Genomic DNA, 18,266 nt, shown 5'->3' with positions numbered 1-18,266 from the left:
TCCCAAAGGTAGTGGAAAAGTGTGGGTTTGTGCACGCGACCAATGTTACGTTGAGGGGAAAAGCTGGGGTGAAAGCATGAGAGGCGGTAGGGTAAAATAAAGCCGCCTGTTTGTAATTGTCGCCATATGGCGCTGGATAACGGCGACAAGGTACTGGGGGGTGGTGGCAATGTCATGCGGCTGAATTTGTAGAATGGGGTGATTTGATTATATCTAGAAAGGATTGAAGTGGCCCCTTGCGCGGGGCTGGGTGCCTGATCATCCGGGGTCCGGGAAGAGAGTTCTCAGGCCAGTGCATGAACGCGCTCATTACTGGGGATCGAGGCATACCCAGGGATCCACGACATGGTCGAAAGAGGTGGCTGTGGCAACAATATAGTGTGTGGCCGGCGTTGCCACGCCCTTTAGGTAGTGGTGGTATGTGGCCTAGGAATCTGTGCAAATTTCGATTATATTTTTGTCAAAGGTGCAGTGGGCCAGAGCAAGTGCGATGGCGGCTCGTTCCGTCTCTGCAGCCGAATTAGCTCGGATAGTGGCGGCGCCCCCACTGTGCAGTCTTCATAGGCTGAGACTGCCGTTAAGAATCTTAACTTACAATTTTCTGCCGCGTCGACATAAATGATATCGGAGCGGTTGCTGCAAGTTTTGGTGAAATAGCTCACGCGAGCTTGCCGTCTACCCTGATGGAGGCTTGTGCTCATATTTCGCGGTAGGGGGCTTCTTGTATGGGACTCATGCGTGTGACTCAGGCTGAATTATTGGTTGGTGCGTTGAGCCTCTGTTAATTCGATCACGGTGTTGTGGGTACCAGTGGCCAGGAGACATTTCGTGCTAACCGTCCGTGGAAGACGTAGGGCGGAGGTGACAGTCGTGCGTATTAGGATGTATGCCTGTTGTGTTTGGCATTGAGTGAGCATGTGGTATGGGAGGTGGTTTGTAATGCGGCTAATGATTATTGCATTGGTCATATGGAGGGTCTCGAGTTCAGACAGCCCATGATTGCGTGCTGCCACGCGCCTGATTAGTTCAGCAACCTGTTTGGTCTGTCTTTGCAAGAGCTGAAGGGTGGCGGTTGCATCGAGTGTGTCTTTAATGAGAAGGCCGTGAAGCTTCACCTAAGACACAATGGGCACTAGATTCTCGTACATGTGCTGTTCAATAGAGGTTCGCTAGGGAGGGGTTCTTTGGGCTACCAACTCCTCGCGATAAACCATTAATATAACTGCCAGGGTGGTAGGGTGAACGCGCTGCCTATCCAGTGTGCGGAACGCACTCAACGTTAGAGATGCCAAACCGCGCCTAGTGGACCGATGCACCACAGCTATGGCTCTCTATCCAGGTTCAGCAGTATGTAAACCGCTGCTAACTTTTTTAATGCCCTCATTGACCTGGAGGTTTGACCTGTGTCCTCACTGTGATGTCTATGGGAGCATGCCGCAGTCCGTGCTGAGGCCTACTGCGCTGCACCGATAAAAGCTAAATGGTATTGGACGTTTGGGCCTATGAGTATACAAAGCGCTGGCCATCACAACGTACGCAATGTGAGAGTGGTCAAGTGTAAGCGTGTGTGAAAAGAACATGATTCGCTTGAGTTTTCCTTACTGTAAAAACGAAGATAATTATGCCTTAAGCAAGCAAACGCCTTGCATAACGGCGCTTTTAAGTGCGGCCAGGTGCATCACGCTCTGGCAGTGCCGGTTTGAATACAGAAAACAGAGAACATAGACTGCCCAATGTTTTAAGGACAGATTGCAATGGTGAGCCGTTGATTACTATAAATAAAACTGCGCATTCTACATCAAAGCCCAAAGAGAACCTGTATTTCGTGGTTAAGCTCACATACGACTCGCTACCGTTTTGTACTACGAGCCTTCTCGTGTCTATGTTAGCATGTTTATCATAGCCTGCCTCCGGATATCATGAACACCTACCACGCATCGCATTGCGGCCTTATTGTTTTCTGCAAAATTAAAACCACTCACGAAAACAACTTGTGCACTCAATAATGCTCTTCTTGTCATGTTGCAACCTGTGTGCTGAACGGGTGCCATAATGATATTAAAAAAGTGTAAAAAGGTCACATTGCAAGGAGCTCGTCGACGGTTGCCTCTTTGCAAGCCCTGCCATTCTCCTATCCAAGCTCCCTATTGCGATTGGCTGCCATATAACCGCATATATTTCAATTGCGTCTTGAATCAAGTGAGGAGAACGCAGCAAGGCGACAGTGGCATTTTTTGAGACACTAGATGACAACACACTGGGATTGCAAATGACTAGTAATTATGGATGGCCTAGCCGAAGTGACGAGGAGCAAGTGAACATGGGTGCGCACATAAGGCGGAGAAGAGATAACCATAACCGATGGGCTGATGCAGCACAACGATGTCACACTTCTATGTCGATTCCAACAGTGTACTAGCGCCCAAATCATTCTCAAATCTTCGTCAGCGTAATACGACGGAGCCGAGTAGTAAACAGGTTTTGGCCAACCCAATACTCAGAAAGCGCATCCAGCTTGGCCAATGACCTGCTAGTTGTTTCTTCTCAAAGATGATGCTGCATATCAGCGCACTTCAGACGAACCGGAAGTGTGAGTAGGCAAATGGTGGTGCTTGTATATTACGTTCCGAAGATCAACGCTGTGGCAACCAATCGAGAAAATCAAATTTCAGCGTAGGCAAAATGTGCCTAATCAGGATATAGTAAAAAAACGGATCGTTTATTTGTTACTTCCTGAAGCAAAAGCGCTTTTCTTCTATAGAAAGGGCAGTTATCAACACTATGCGTGCTTTCGACATGCAGTCATATTTTATTACTTCAGCGCTGCCGCGAAGCTTTAAGAGCGTCGCGAAAGCTCTAGTAATTTAAACAGCCCTAGAGGCCGTGCTCACGGCAGTTTGCTGCAGCTAAACGAAAGCCACGCGTCATACGGCTCTCGCTACGGAGTCTTCTGCACGGATGCTGCTGGCTCACACCACGGGGGTTGGTGTGGCGGAGACGGTGGTTTTGGTTTAAATGACCGCGACCAAGGAGGGAGGGCAAGCCAACACGATGCCCCCTCTCGTGTTTGGCGGCATGGACCTGCGGAGGGACCAGGAGAACGGCACAAAAGGGAGGGGGAATGGTGCGAGACCGCTCCCAAGTAGAGGTCTCGATTGAGAGTTGCATCCTTTTGCGCTGCACAGCTTAGAATCCTATTCAGAAAAGTGCTCTTCCAGCTCAGAATGCCTAATTTTGAAAGGAAAGAAGCGGTTACGTAAAACACAACTAGTATATCGAAAGGACGAGGAAGACCTTAGATGTTCAATATTGAAAAAAATTCTAGAGGGCTAATGTAAGCTCCATTGAGAAGCAGCGTGCTAATCTCAAATGATATGGTCACTAAAGTAACAGACGCTTTTTTTAATTAGTGGAACTAGAATTCTGAGAAAGCATCTGGGTTTCTTACATTTAAAGGCCACTGCATTACAAGCACTAAGACAGTTCACAAGGCAAAACTTGGAACCTGCTGCCTTTGGGGTCATTTCTTCCGGGTTGTAAGAGGGTTGCAATCGGCGCTTAACGTTTGCGTGTTTCTCGAACTCCATGAGTGAAAGCGCTACGGCGCTGCGTGCGCTACGCTGTCCGCTGCGATGTATAGTTTTAGTTGGCCATGCCGTAGCGTCCCTCAGGGCACGCGTAAACAGCAGCGCCATCTACTGACAACACGTCAAGGCACATCAACGCTCGGTTGAAAAAAAATTCACCCGTGATTACTGATAACTAGGGTGAGCGCATTGCGAGCCTTTTTTTGCTCCAAGAAGAAAAATGTGCAAACCGAAGAAAATGCAACTGACTAAAAGCAATAAAACTGCTTTTTCAGGTGTCGTTGCTACGAGGAAAACACACTGCATTTAGTTAGGCATAGGAGCTTGAAAATCGCCAAATTATCTGAAAAACAAGGGCTAGTTATCGCGTAAATCGCTGCGGGTGGGCAAGAGTAGCCGAAATAAAAGGAACCGCTACCATTTGGGCGAGCTATTGCGTTGGAGAATCCAGCGGCGACATGTATTTATTCCGAAGCGGCCGAGCAGGGCGCCCCCATGTTGTCAACGTTAACCACGCAAGCCACGCAAGCGACGCAACGCAAAGTCCGCTAGATAGCGTACGTACACAAGACGCAGGGCTTGCAGTTGCGTTCTGCGCATGCGCACTACCGTCCCCGCAAACTCCTTGCGTACGCTAAGCCGTTGCGCACGCACACCTAAAACTGTCCATTAGACAGTGCACTCACCCTAGTTATCAGTAATCACGGAAGAAATTTTCGTCAAACGAGCGTTGATGTGCTTTGACGTCACTAGATGTCGCTACTGTTTACACGCGCGCATGAGGGCGCTACGGCACGGCCGACTAAATCTATTGTTCGGATCGGACAGCGTAACGCACGCAGCGCGTACCGCTTTGCGTACGCAAGCACTTGCATACGGACAGCTAAAACTGAATAGATTTAGCGGCGCGTACGCAACGGCTTAGCGTACGCAGAGTCTGCGGGGACGGTAGTGCGCATGCGCAGAACGCGAGCGCGAGTCCTGATTCTTGCGTACGTACGCTAGCCAGCAAACATTGTGTTGCGGCGCTTGCGTGGCTTGCGTGGCTAAAGTTGACGAGATGGCGGCGCCCTGCTCGCCCGCTTCGGAATAAATAGTCGCCGCTGGATTTTCCAACACAATAGCTCGTTCAAATGGTAGCGGTTCGCTTTTATTGCGCCTACTCTTGCCCACAGTGTCAAGATCGGCGCCAGCGGGTATCATCATTAGTAACGGAGGCAGCAACTCTCACCTGCTGGAAGCCAACGCTAAGCTTCTTCGGGATGGTCGCGAGCCACGCGATAAGGATCGCTTCCACGTTCCCGACCCGAGTACCTCGAAGAGCGTCGCCCGGAGGGAGTCCGGGTGGGGCGGAGAGGCCACCGCAGTGATCGAGGGGCAGCTTAACCCCAATGGTCGTTACTAAGTGGAGGAACTAATGCGGCCTGGTTCCCTGTAGAAGACGGTCGGCGTGGGAAAACAGCGGCGGATAAACGGGCATCGTCCGCCGGCCTTCGTCAGCCCGTCTAATGGCACAGCCATTTTGGCGTCAAGTAGGCCGACCTGTAGCTCCAGTCTTGCACGACGGATTCTGCGGGTGAAGAGGCAGGCGTCAGCACCGCGTGGGAACTTTCGGCTGGCCGGAAAACATCTCCCACCGCAGTCGACGTCGACCCGACGGTATCCTCCTCTCTCACTGGCTCGACATGTGACGGCGGCTTGTCACTGTGGGCGGTGGTGCGTGTTTGTGTGCGAGAATGCAAATTTGAGGCCACTCCCACCCTGGTGAGGGCGTCATCAACCGGGGGAATCTAGGAACGAAGATCTGTATAAAACTGGACGGCAAGTGCAGTCAATCAACCTCCTCCTTCCTCCTTTTGAGTCCTCCATTATGATCCTACCTTAAGATCCTCTCTTCGGAGAGAAGCTCACTTTTGATCTCTGACTATGTATAAGTGTAGATATGTAAATAAACCCTCTAGTAATCTTCCTCCCATCACACCACTCCTTTGACTCGTCGGCAGTCCTGTCCAGGTGGTGGTGGCGGTCGGAGCGGGTGTCGTCCTGACCGTGGTTTCGTCAGAGTACGACGCCAACCCCCACCATTCAACAACTGGTTGGCAGCGGTGCGATGCATGGTGCATCTGCGGGTGAGTGCTTGGGTTTTGCTTTGGATCCTCCAGACTTGAAATTCTGGGTTAAAAATCTGAACTGCTGGTTGATCGGGTGTATGTCTGTAGCACAAGGGCAGTAGCTCAGAATCACCGTGAGCGAGCAAAACCAACATTTGAAGGCAGCGACCGTGGACCTGACGAGGTTGTCGAGGGCAGAGTTGTGGCTTTTGTGCGATAAGTTAGGAGTAAACGTGGAGGAAAGTGCGAAAGATTCGGATATTATCCAGGCAATCAAAAACTTTGAAACGAGATTAGAAGATGATTTTGAAATTGCTTGGTATAACATGTAAAGGTGGACAAAGAAATAGGAGCGTAAAAGAGCTGAGGAAATTGAGATGCAGAAACAAGAGGCAGAGCTGCAGGATCGCAAAAAAGTTCTTAAAGAAGCTATGCAGAAACTAGCAGCGGAGCTAGAGCAAGTCGAACCCGAGGCTGAGAACAGGCGGCTCTGTAAAGGTATCAAATGGGAAACAGAGTGGAACCCTTTTGGTATTGCAAATCTTGGAAAATTCGAGTTGTGGCGTCACTGCATCGTCAGTGAACAAGCTAGAGTTGCGGCTAGCTCTGCATAGCTAGCGTATTAGGAGTGTGGGGCTGCAGCTAGGTTAGAATGCAGTATTGAAAGCCATGTTGAGGCAGAGGACTAGAGCCCGATTGTAGCTGAGAAGCGCGTTTGAGAGGGAAGCGCTCAGAGCGATAAGCAGACAGCAGATGACTGCTTTCAGGGGAGCGAACAGCCCAACTAGGGGGCAGCGGAAGGTCCTTCTGTCAGCTGTGCAAAGCTGACACTGCTGCGAAGGCGAAGAGGCCAGTTTAGACTACGATAAAGGTTTGCGAGATGCGACGGAAGGGCTTGAGAAGGCTAGTTATGAGGAAACGCACAAAGAACAGCCTGGGTAGAAAAAAAGCAAAAGGGCAAGGACCAGGGAAAAAGAGATTAAATATCAGGCCCTAAATTCTGGTGCGCCGGTGGGTGCTAAAGATAGCACAGGTGCAATTGCCACAGAAGGGAAAGCAAAGCCTTCCCGCATTAAACCTTGCAAATTAGCGGCTATAGTTACTGGTCAGGCGACATGTGCGGATAACTCTAATCCTGACCGCTGTAACAGAAAGGGAAGATCACATCTTGCCAGCAGAACAGGAGCGATGTTTTTCAAGGGGCATCGGCCTGCGGGAAGACCGAGGCCACATCGACCTGACAGAAAGGCCCTAAGAAAAAAAAAGCAAAGTGGTCCGAAAGTTCGGAAGGTGCTACATTGCGTGACATTCTGGGGAGGCGAGCGCGGGCCTCGAGAAACAGAGACCACGCATGCAGACGGGTTCCTCGTGTGCACTTGAGAAGGATGGGTCCTTCAATTTCCGCACGGGGTTCCGGGAAGCGCGCAGAGTGAAATCGTAGCCGAGGTTACTTGGGATTAGAACAAAGGGTAGCTTCTGGAGCTGGATGCGGTTCTTCACCAGAAATCGGTTGTCGGCACTGCATGGGCTACCAGGGTATTTTGAACGGATCGAGGGGCGGTGGAGATGACAGGGGCGGTCAAGAATGGCGGTGTTCAGTTGCCTTTTGTCAAGAGTTTACAGCAGTACAATCTGTCAGAGCGCGACCCCGGCTGGCGCGTTTGAAAGGCTAATCCTTTCAAATCGGGAGAGGTGAGTGGGCCTTCACCCCGGTGTGGCCATTCGAAGTAGCCGTTTTTTTATTCCTCTTTTTTTTGTGGGTGCCTGAAATCGGAGAGGGAAAGGCTACATTGTTTGGGGCTAAAAGTTTCGAGTTGATGAGATAAGGTTGTACTTTTTCATAATTTCGACAAAAGCTATTGTGTGCTGAGTTAGAGCTTGCCGCGCTACCAAATGATAAAGACACTCGCAAAAATGCAGCGAAGACTGTTCTTGAGTAGACAATGAGCTTTTTGCTTAGGTGGAACCACTGAGAGCTAGCAAGTTTCTTTGTGTTTGAAATATGGGAACACGTTTGCTTTTGTATTTTTAGTACATTCAGACGTGTTCAACTTGGTTGCGATACCAAGGCTTTGTTGCTACATTGACAGAAGTGTAGCTATTGCATTGCGGAGGCAATGAAAGTACGTGTATTTGTCAGCATTTGCGTACTGATGTTTAGCGGCGCGTGGTTAGCTCGCCGTTTGGATTATTCGGAGATTAACCAAATGAAGTGAGGCTGCAGAATTCTATGGAGAGCAGCTGTAGCAGCTTTGTGTATAGCTGATGGTTACGAGGTGTCACAATGACACATTGAGTTTAAGGGAAGCATCTCCCTAGTACGAGAGTGAGTAAGGTCTGTGATGCGCAGTCGCATCTTTGAGAGTTGAGCTGGAACATTGATTCTTAGTCTCGAGTGATCAAGCTTCTTTCAGAAAAACCCGTAGATTAAACTGAGCGTGGGCCAAATTTTAAGCAGACTTTCGATATTCGGGTGGTTTAGGGGGATCAGAGCTTTGATTGATAAGGGATGATGTTTCTATTTAAAATTTGTAGGCTTTACACACCACCACTTATCGTACAACGTAGCAATATGTCCTCGGTGACCTCAGCTGTGACGCGGACGCTCCCTTTGACCCTAAATTCCGGCAAAATTAAGAGGTCATTATTCTCGAGCAAGGTTTTGTCTTGAGTGAATTCCGGGCATTTCCGCGTGGGGCAGTGCTTTGTCGTTCGGAACGTCCCGCCTATGCTTCCCTTTGTTGGTGGTTTGGTGCTTTCGGTTTTGCCTTTGGAGTTAATATTGCAAGCCAATAAATCAATGTGGACGCAAGCCCATCTCTTCATGCCCAGCGGTTGGGAACGCTGGCCAGTCGATATTTTCCGGGCCGCGGAGGAGTTGTTAAGATCGGCGCCAGCGGGTCTCATCATCAGCAACAGAGACAGCAAATCTTACCTGCTGGAAGCCAACGCTGAATTTCTTCGGGATGGTCCCGAGCCACGCGATAAGAATCGCTCCCACGTTCTCGACCCGAGTACCCCGAAGAGCTTCGCCCGGGCAGAGCGGAGAGGCCGCCGCAGTGATCGAGCGGCAGCTAATTCCCAGTGGTCGTGACTAAGTTGGGGGAACTAATGCGGCCTCTGTCCCGGTACAGAACGTTCAGCGTGGGCATATGGCGGCGGGCTGGCGGTCGTCGTCCAAAAACTTTGCCAGCCCGGCTAATGGCAAAGCCACTTTGGTGTCAAGTAGGCCGACCTGGAGCTCCGGTCTTGCACGCCGGATTCTGCGAATGAAGAGACAGGCGTCAGCACCGCGTGGGAACTTTCGGCTGGCCGGAAAACATCTCCCTCCGCAGTCGACGTGGACCCGGCGGTATCCTCCTTTCTCCCTGGCTTGTCATGTGACGAGGCCGTGTCCCTATGCGCGGTGGTGCGTGTTTCTGCGCGAGAATGCAAGTTTGAGGCCACTCCCACCCTGGCGAGGTCGTCCTCAACCTGGAGAATCTAGGGAATAAGATCTGTATAAAACTGGACGGCGAGTGCAGCGAATTGTCGTCCTCCATACTCCTTTTGCATCCTCTATTATAATCCTACCTTAAGATCCTCTCTTCGGAGAGAAGCTAAGCTTTGACCTCTGACTCTGTACAAATGTAATTATGTAAATAAATCTTCTCGTAATCTTCCTCCCATCACCCCACTCCTTTAACTCATCGGCAGTCCTGTCCAGGTGGTGGTGGCGGTCGGAGCGGGTGGCGTCCTGACTGTGGATCCTCCAGAGTACGACTCCGACCCCCACCATCAAACAACACGCAGCGGTATAAGCGACAACTAGCCCCTGTTTTTCAGATAATTTGGCGATTTTCAATCTCCTAGGCCTAAATAAGTGCCGTGTGTATTCCTCGTAGCAACGACACCTGGCGAAGCATTTTTATAGCTTTTAGTCAGTTCTTACGTTTTCTTTGGTTTGCATAATTTTTCTTCTTGGAAAAAAAGGCTCGCAATGCACTCACCCTTGTTACCAGTGATCACAGATGAAATTTTCTTCAACCGAGCGTTGATGTGCTGTGGCGTCTTGTCACTAGATGGCGCTACTGTTTACGCGTACGCGTGTGAGACGCTACGGCACGGCCAACAAAAAATATAGTTCGGAGCGGACAGCGTAACGCACGCAGCGCCGTAGCGCTTTGCGTACGCAAGCATTTGCGTATGCACAGCTAAAACTGTCTGTTTCCCGCTTTGCGGCACCGGTCGCAGACACTTTGGCGCCGTGTTCCTTCATGTGGTAGTGATGTAGGTGCTGCGGAAAATATGGGGCTTTTTGGTTATGTGCTCGCGACCATCGAAACTTCGTAAAATGCAGCGATATCCGCACGGATAGAACGGGAACCGCTACTTGCGCTCGTTCTCTCGGAAGCCATCGCTCATTTCGGCACCGTGGATCATGAACAATGATTTAGTCACTCCTCTTGACGAAACAGTCATCGGATATGGTCCGCAAAGAGTCGACAAGTCTAGGGAACTGATCACGCAACTGCATGTTAAGTGAACTTTATTGGTGTCGCATATAGCAGCATTGATAGTGAAGGTCTTTGCGTGAGAGTGGTTTGCTTTCACGCGGTTTGATGAATACTAGACAATTTTCTTGCAATGATCTACGACTGTTAGATACATAGTGCATTCATTGAACTTCGAGCCCTCACTGTGCTCATACTGATTCTTTGTATTGGGTGCACATTATGCAGAAATGATCGCACATATATTGCGTGAATGGTGCACGAAATATGTACTGGAAATGTCATCTGTGCCATTCGGTGTAAGTGCAACACCTCTGGTGCGTCGACACACAATATCTGTGTTGTAGAGAAGGCTGTACCGTAGACATATAGCGCATTTTGAGAAATATCTTTTTTCAACTTATAACAACGGTAAGGACAAATTGTGTCAGTAAAAACAAGAAAAATAAGTTCTCTGTACTCCATATATTTGCCCAGTGCGGCGGTTACCATTGTTGATCAGCAGCGCAACCAATTTTAACGAGCCGCAACAGCCAACAAAGGGTGTACAAAGACCCAAATAAAGCTTGGCGTGCGGCCGCGTTCAGCAGGCGGACAACCATACATCCGCCTCTTTTAGCGGGCCATATTGTGGACCAGTCTACGTCGTCCGTTGGTCGTCCGTTGACATGGAGATAGTGGTCCACCATTCACTATGGACGTTACTGAAGTAGTAATTGGCACTACCGTCTGTAAATCGTGGCAGCTGGCAGGTATAGGAAGCGTCACCCTCCTGGTGAAATCTTTGATCATAGTTTCTCAATAGACGGTGCCCTTACGCGGAGTGAAAAATACTTTACGTCGGTTTCCGCAAGTATGACAAGCTGTGCATGCAGTTATGAACTGTATAGCGCTGCAACGGTGTTGGCTGAGATCCAATAGCTCTAAAAATGGTATACTACATAGATTTCTGTGGTAAACCAAAATGGCTTTTAACTGGAATTGAGTGAATGGAAACTGCAGTTCGGGGCAGTTAACCCTTATGTGAACATCTCAGAACAAATACATACACTTGTTTTTTATGTTCTTGATATTCGTAAGGGCTAAACCTCATCTTCACTGGCATTTTTCGTGTTAGACTTCTGCTGATAATGACCGTTTACAGGTTGAGCTTCGGTGGTGGTGGCGCAGCGTATCTGTTGACCGCCTGCTGCACGTGCTGCCGCTACATTTGTATTCCACAAGTGGAGCGCGCCTCACCAGTGATTAAGTTGCCATGGTTACCTCCTGCACAAACGGGCGACGGTCCCGTACACGCACGTCTTACTTGGCGCATGGGGCAAACCTTGTTGTCATCGGGTGTGACGTGCAGTTGTGCGGGCACTTCAGTACGCTGATCATACTTTCTGTGTGCCTCTGTGTAGGAGTTACAAGCCGATCAATAGTTTCGGGAAAGGGGCGTTGCCACATGGCCTATCATTACTTGTGGAGTTGAAATATTCAAGGCCTGCAGCGCACTGTTCGGTTAGTAGCAATATACAAAGCGCCAGAATTTCGATCGTTAGGCGTATCTTTGCGAACGGTGCAAAACTTGGTAAATGACTGTAGAATAACGGAATCAATTATTGACGAGGCGATTCATCTGCTAGTAATTGAAGCAATTCGCTATATTCGGATATTAGAGCTGCGAATAGTTTTGTTCAACCGTTTTACATGGCGTATTTCTAAATGTACGCATTGTTCATAGCAGTGAGCCTGTCATATATATTAGTGTGATTTTGTGCTATGTCATCATCATCAGCCTGAATACGCCCACTGCAAGACAAAGGCCCCTCTATGCTTCTCCAGTTAACCCTGTCCTTTGCAAACTGCGACCACCTGACCCTTCCCCCCCCCCAAACTTCTTAATCTCATCCTCCCACCTAACTTTCTGCCGCCCCCTGCTACGCTTGTCTTCTCTTGGAATCCGCTCCGTTACCCTTAAGGACCAGCGGTTATCCTGCCTTTTTATTGCATAACCTGGCCAAGCCCATTTCTTTTTCTTCAATACTCCCCGCTTCCGGTCTTATGAACCTTTGGTCAAAAATGTTCACGAGAATCTCCCAAGGTGGAGTATTTTTGTAATGAGGGAGTAATTACGCATTGGCATCCACCCAAGCCCAGCCATACGGCTACAAAGGAAAGCTATGCAGCTTTTCCAGAACCTTTGTATCTAATTAAAATTTTCCCCGGTCATGGGGGTGCCTTAATTTAAATCTCTTTCCTCAGTTAAAACGTTCTATGGCTTATCCTAGAAATTTCGCCAAGACTTCTCTGAAACTCCATTCCTTTTCATTATATAATATCTAGGAGGCGCAATTAGTCAATTTTTTCTGTAAAAATTTAGAGTTTTGAGTGGAGGAGGGGCCAGGAATATTAATGTTTTCTACAGTGTAAGATATATTCTGAAATTCATAGTAAAATTTAATTGTAGCGAAGAGATTACCTCCAAAGCACTTTTGGGATAAACAAAATTACTGCCTATAAAGTTTCATCTCCTGAGAGCTCTTTTGGCTCAATTAAGGCACTAAACAATAGTAGATTTTACTACTTTATTTGGGGCCACGACGCCAGACTCTCCCTCATTAGGGCAGGGGCATCCAAGCTGTTGTTCTTCCATACTCTTCGTAGCTTCCAAGTGACACATTCTTCAAGGCGCACACACCAACATCACGGCCCCACTTATCGTTCCTAGCGACGCAGCTGCAGTTGCCATTGGCCAGTTCTCTACAAGGGTTGTCGTGTCGTGGGTTGCACTGTTGACGAAAATATGAAAACAAATTTAAACGCTCTCATAAGCTTTAAAAGAAAGATACAGAGCAATTTATGTAGTGATCTGAAAGAAGAGCCTAAAAGGGTTGTATTTCCTGCAGACAGTATCATGCCTAGCGCAAAAAAGTATCCCACGGGAGCCCGAACTCCTGTAGATCACACAAACCACACAATATACGCGGATGACATAACATTATGGATAAATAAGGGGAGTGACGGACAAATTGAAAGCTCTCTGCAAAAAGCAATTGACATCATTGAAGAGTACCTGAAACCCAAGGGACTTAAATGCTCGGCCGAAAAGTCGGAAGCACTGTTCCTGATGCCCCCTGGAAAACGGCGGCTTCACCAAAAGCACGAGGCAGACATCCACCTGTATGTCAATGGCGGAGAGATCCCCGCGGTTGACAGTATCGGTGTCCTCGGGCTAAGGATTCAGGCGAATCGGAAGAATCATGAAACGCTTGCTAGGTTAGAAGCTAGTGCAAATCAGACGTGTCGTCTTATCAGAAGAATAGCGAACAGGCACGTTGGGATGAAGGAGGCGAATCTCTTGAGACTCGTGCAAGCCTTCGTAATCAGTAGGATAGTGTACGTGGCACCCTACCTGAAACTCAACAGAGCGGAACGGAACAAGCTCGAAATCATTATCAGGAAAAGTGTCATGGTCGCACTCGGCCTACCCCCGAACACATCCACCGAGAGACTTATGAAGCTAGGGGTCTCCAACACTCTCGCGGAGCTCATTGAGGCTGCCCTTACCGCTCAGCATCAAAGGCTACTCGGTTCTGAAACGGGGAGGAAAATTTTAGAGAGATTGGGCTGCGAGCCCAAGCATGAACATGCCCGCTCACGAGACATACCACGACAAATCAGGGACAAGATTAAAATCCCTCCGCTGCCCAGAAACATGCACCCCGCCTTTCACGAAGGCAGGCGCAAAGACAGGTCAGAAGCATTACATGCTAGGTATACAGGTCGACAGGACGTCCTGTATACGGACGCTGCAATATATGAGAGCAAAGCCGCACACGCGGCTGTGGCAGTTAAGGAAGACGGAACCCCGGTGGCGTGCTGCACAGTCAGTGGTGTCAAGACAGTAGAAGCTGAGGAAGTGGCGATAGCCTTAGCCGCCAGCCAGGGAGGGGTCAAGGTGGTCATTAGCGACTCAAAAAACGCTGTGAGAAATTACGGATCGGGGAGGGTGACGGAGACTGCCATCCGTATATTAAGCAGAGAAGGAGGACCCAGAGAACTGGTTCTGCTCGTTTGGGCACCAGCTCACCAAGGACTTAAAGGGAACGAGGAGGCTCATTCGGTCGCCCGAGGTCTCACTTACCGGTCGACCCCTGGGACCTCCCAAATCTCTGGAAGTACAAACAGCACAGAGGATATGCGCGCATACCAGGAAATCACACAATACTAAAGTCTAAATCGTCAGATTTATCCGGGAGAGGACAAAACGCTCAATAAAAAAGAGGAGGTTCTTTGGAGGAAATTACCGACGGGGGTTTTTCCCAACCAAGTACTCTACAGCAAGTGGCATCCTACAGTATTCAGGTCAAAGTGCAAATTTTGCGATCAGCCAGCAAATTTGGTCCACATGGTGTGGACGTGCCCGGCTAAATATGGTAGCTCACGCACTATAGAATCCTGGGAGGCTTTGCTCCGCAGCCCAGACCCCAACGTCCAGCAAGACATCATCGGTCAAGCCCTTGCTGCTGCTGTATCCCAAGGGATCCCGGCCGACGGCTAGGGCCGACAGGGGAGATGGACTTCTCTCCTGGCGTTCATTGACTGGTGTTACAATAAAGTTGTTTCTCTCTCTCTCTAGAATAAACTTAACCGTCTAAACTTCTTTTCTTTTCTGCCCACTGTAATGTAGTGCGAGGCTCGTTAAATTCTCTTCAAGGTGGAAGATTTACAAAGGAGGTGCACTGTAGCGAATTTAGGTTACGGAGACATGCCTGAAACCTTTAGTTTTATAGAAGCAAATCTTACTTTGGCCACTGCATAAAATATTACTGATACTTCCGGTTTTCGCTAAGAGCTTGGCGCTAGGGGTCAGAAGTTACTCCCATATAGCCCAAAATGGGCCACGAACGGGGGCCTCCTCTTGGTACAATGTCAACAGCCCTTGTGTACTCCGATGGGACCGATGTGGGTTGTGCATTAGGGGCTCATGTCGGCCGCTAGTGAGCTGCCCACAAACGCCCCGATCGGTCCCATTTGGGACAAATGTAGGCAGCCCATGTAATCCTACTTCGGTCCTACTTTGGACAGATGAGGGTATCCCCTGACGGCGAACGTTAAATTATAATTTTGGTTATCCCCCCCATTACTTACTTAGAATCGATCCGGGTTCTAAGTGGTGAGCACAGTTTTGGCTTGCCCCCTTATAAGGGGCCGATTAGTCACTTCTGGGGCAACACCAAACCCGAATGCCCCCATTGTACCCTCAGGGCATTAAATCATTTGGTGTTGGCAGGATCAGGAGATGTTGAGAGCCTGCGTAGATAATGTGTATACGACTATAAAAAGTGAGGATAACATGAACTATATTCCTCGAGTGCTTGCAGTGCGTGAAAGAGTAGTAATGGGACATGACTAGGACCCTCGACGATGAACTAAGTGAGAGTACACACGTATCGCTAATGTCAATCACGATAGTACTACTAAATTACAACTTACTGCACTGACCCGTGACCTCGCTTCTTTAAAAGGCCGAAGTGATGAAACTAGGCATCGGCAAAGGAGAGACATGTAATTCTTTTTGATGTGCAAGAGAGTGCAGCTGAGGGCTGGAAGCAGTATGAGGGAACACTAGGAGGAAGCGTTAGCTTCGTCTTAAGAGTAGATGCAATCGCTCCTTCCCCTGCTTTTTTTTCTATTTTTATTCCTTTTATTTTTAATTTCTCAGCAATATTCAATCCACAACCACAATAGCGATCACAGACATTGATTACAAATTTTACCGATCACATTTCCGATTATCAATCACAATTATTGATTAGCAATCACCAGTCGCTATCCAGGTTACACTGCTCGACATGCTATTCTACTACAGACTTATACACTTACACCATTTATTTTTGTACAATGAAGCACCATAATACCGCCGTTTCATTCTTTGCTGCTTCTGACTCGTAATTAGCATATTTAAATATGGTTTTAATATTTTATTTTTAACGGTTTTAATATCAACACATCACGAAACACTTGTCACGAAGTCATACACACCACAAGAAATTCCCTACGGGCCGTTCTAACACTTTTGAACCAGCTACATCCTTCGTGGCCTGCGAGTTGCTTTCCTGCCTGGCACTCACAGAGCCTGGGTTCAAACGCACATAGCGGCTAGTTTCTTTTGAAATTTCTGATATTTTTCTGGCTGACGCAAGTCGATGGCCGACGCCGGATTTTCAGCAGAACGAGTTCCTTACGCTTCTTTCAGTCCAAACTAAGACGATCAGTATCAACTTCTGGCATTGAGCCTGTGCACCAATTCTGCAGTACGATGAAAATAAGAGGCCGCAGATAATACCAAAATTTTCCGCTTTCAAATACAAGAAGTACTTTTTGTCGTAAGGTGCGAACCCCAAAGCAATGTCAATTGCAATCCCTGCAGATATCAGTCCGTCTGTATGCCAAGCGTAGTCTAAGCGTCTTGCGCATGTGGGCTCACGATATGCAGTCTTGAAGCTGCATTTGAACAAGCTATATACTAACGATCAAGGTTTCCTATATGACGCTCTTCGGTAAAATGTATCTAAAGTAAACGGTAGCTAGTCGCTGATGGCTGGCTCCGGCACATATCTTCAAATATCCCCCAGCCTAGTCGAGCTGTCGAGGAGCTCATGTTTCTAGATTTTATTGGTCAGAGCCTAGAAATTACGTTGATGGTTATGCCACTTTCACTTGCTCAGTAAAGCTGAACGTCATTTTTGCAATCGAATCTCGGTTGCGCCGCCGCGGTGGCTGAGTGGTTGTGGCGCTCGGCTGCTGGCCCGAAAGATGCGGGCTTGATCCTGGCCGTGGAGGTCGAATTTCGATGGAGGCGAAATTCTAGAGGCATGTGTGCTGTGCGATGTCAGTGCACGTTAAAAAACCCCAGGTTGTCGAAATTTCACTACGGCGTCTCTCATAGCCTGAGTCACTTTGGGACATTAAACCCCCATAAACCAAACCAAACGAAACCGAATCACGGTTGCATAGTCCTGTTGTTGACGCTCTCGTTTTTCTTGCTGGCTATGATCGACACCGTCGCGTCAGAGACACTCGAGTGCGGTTTTTTTGTACTTTCAAGCGCATGCTGCCGTTCTAAGCCGATAGCTACTAACGCCTCTATGTTGCGGTGAATCTGTGGGGTACGCCATTTCAAAGCGCAGCATTGACATCTTCACGGTAGTATCCTTTTACCACCCACCTAGTCCGAAGAAAGCCGAGTACTGCTACGTGTCATTATTTATTGCCATGAAGATCACTGAAGCTATATTTGGTTGGGATTTTAACGTGACTAATATTGAATGGGGGGATGGAATACGCATACTTACCAACCAGTCCGCATTGGCATTAACGTCTGCATATCTTATCGGAGTCAGCGATCTAACACAGTTCGGTGAATAAAATATCAGTAACTTCTTGTGTAAGTTACAATAACAGCTTCTTAAAGCGTATCCCTCTACCACAGGCAGGAAACACGCACAAGCAGTCAAGGAAATTTTAGTTTCATAATAAGGGTGACAATGCTAATTTTTCAGAGTGAGAACATTTATTTCACAGAACATAATAGTGCCGCCAATTATTCGAAGTGTTTTTTTCATTCTTCAAAGCTGCCATAATACCGCTTTTTCGCTTAGTTTGCTATGGAACACGCGATCAGATTTATCTCGATTGATCCCCACCCAGGCGGAACCGATTGTACGTTGTTTTAGAATTTTTTAGAAACTTTCCAGGCCGCATCTCGAAAGTTCGCTTCTGCTTTAAATTTAGCACGGCCGGGAGCGGCTGTTATACTGTTCGACGACGGCCGAGCACGCTTGTTGCTACGCCGCCGATGACTCATTAAGCTCTTTGTGGGCGCAAGTCAGCCTAATAAAGTGTTTCGTTCGCAAACCCTTTTTGCTCTCTTCCTCTGTGTCGGACTGCCGTGACTACTACGTGACAATATAGAATGTGCTGAATAACCTTCTAGATCCTTAGCTGCAATGGCTGGCGATGAATCTGCGATAAACATTATAAATTTCAAAATAATCCTTCTGAAGCAATGCTGTTGTAAGGTGGGG

The 18,266-nt window shown here is 48.3% G+C and overlaps 1 protein-coding gene across 1 annotated transcript in view; it reads right to left on the bottom strand.

Moving 5' to 3' along the window:
- Positions 1 to 12,747: 12,747 nt before the first annotated feature.
- The window catches only part of LOC144118641 (uncharacterized), a 59,162-nt gene continuing 53,643 nt past the window's right edge, over positions 12,748 to 18,266 (bottom strand). Inside the window, exon 3 of the mRNA XM_077651518.1 lies at positions 12,748 to 12,965. Within this exon, the coding sequence (XP_077507644.1) occupies positions 12,795 to 12,965 (171 nt within the window). The 3' untranslated portion in view covers positions 12,748 to 12,794. The remainder of the gene's footprint in view (positions 12,966 to 18,266) is intronic.

The sequence above is a fragment of the Amblyomma americanum genome, chromosome 2 (assembly GCF_052857255.1).
Source record: "Amblyomma americanum isolate KBUSLIRL-KWMA chromosome 2, ASM5285725v1, whole genome shotgun sequence".
Lineage (NCBI taxonomy): Eukaryota > Metazoa > Arthropoda > Arachnida > Ixodida > Ixodidae > Amblyomma > Amblyomma americanum.
The sequence above is the reverse complement of the archived record's forward strand: the minus strand, read 5'-3'. Positions and strand labels throughout refer to the sequence as shown.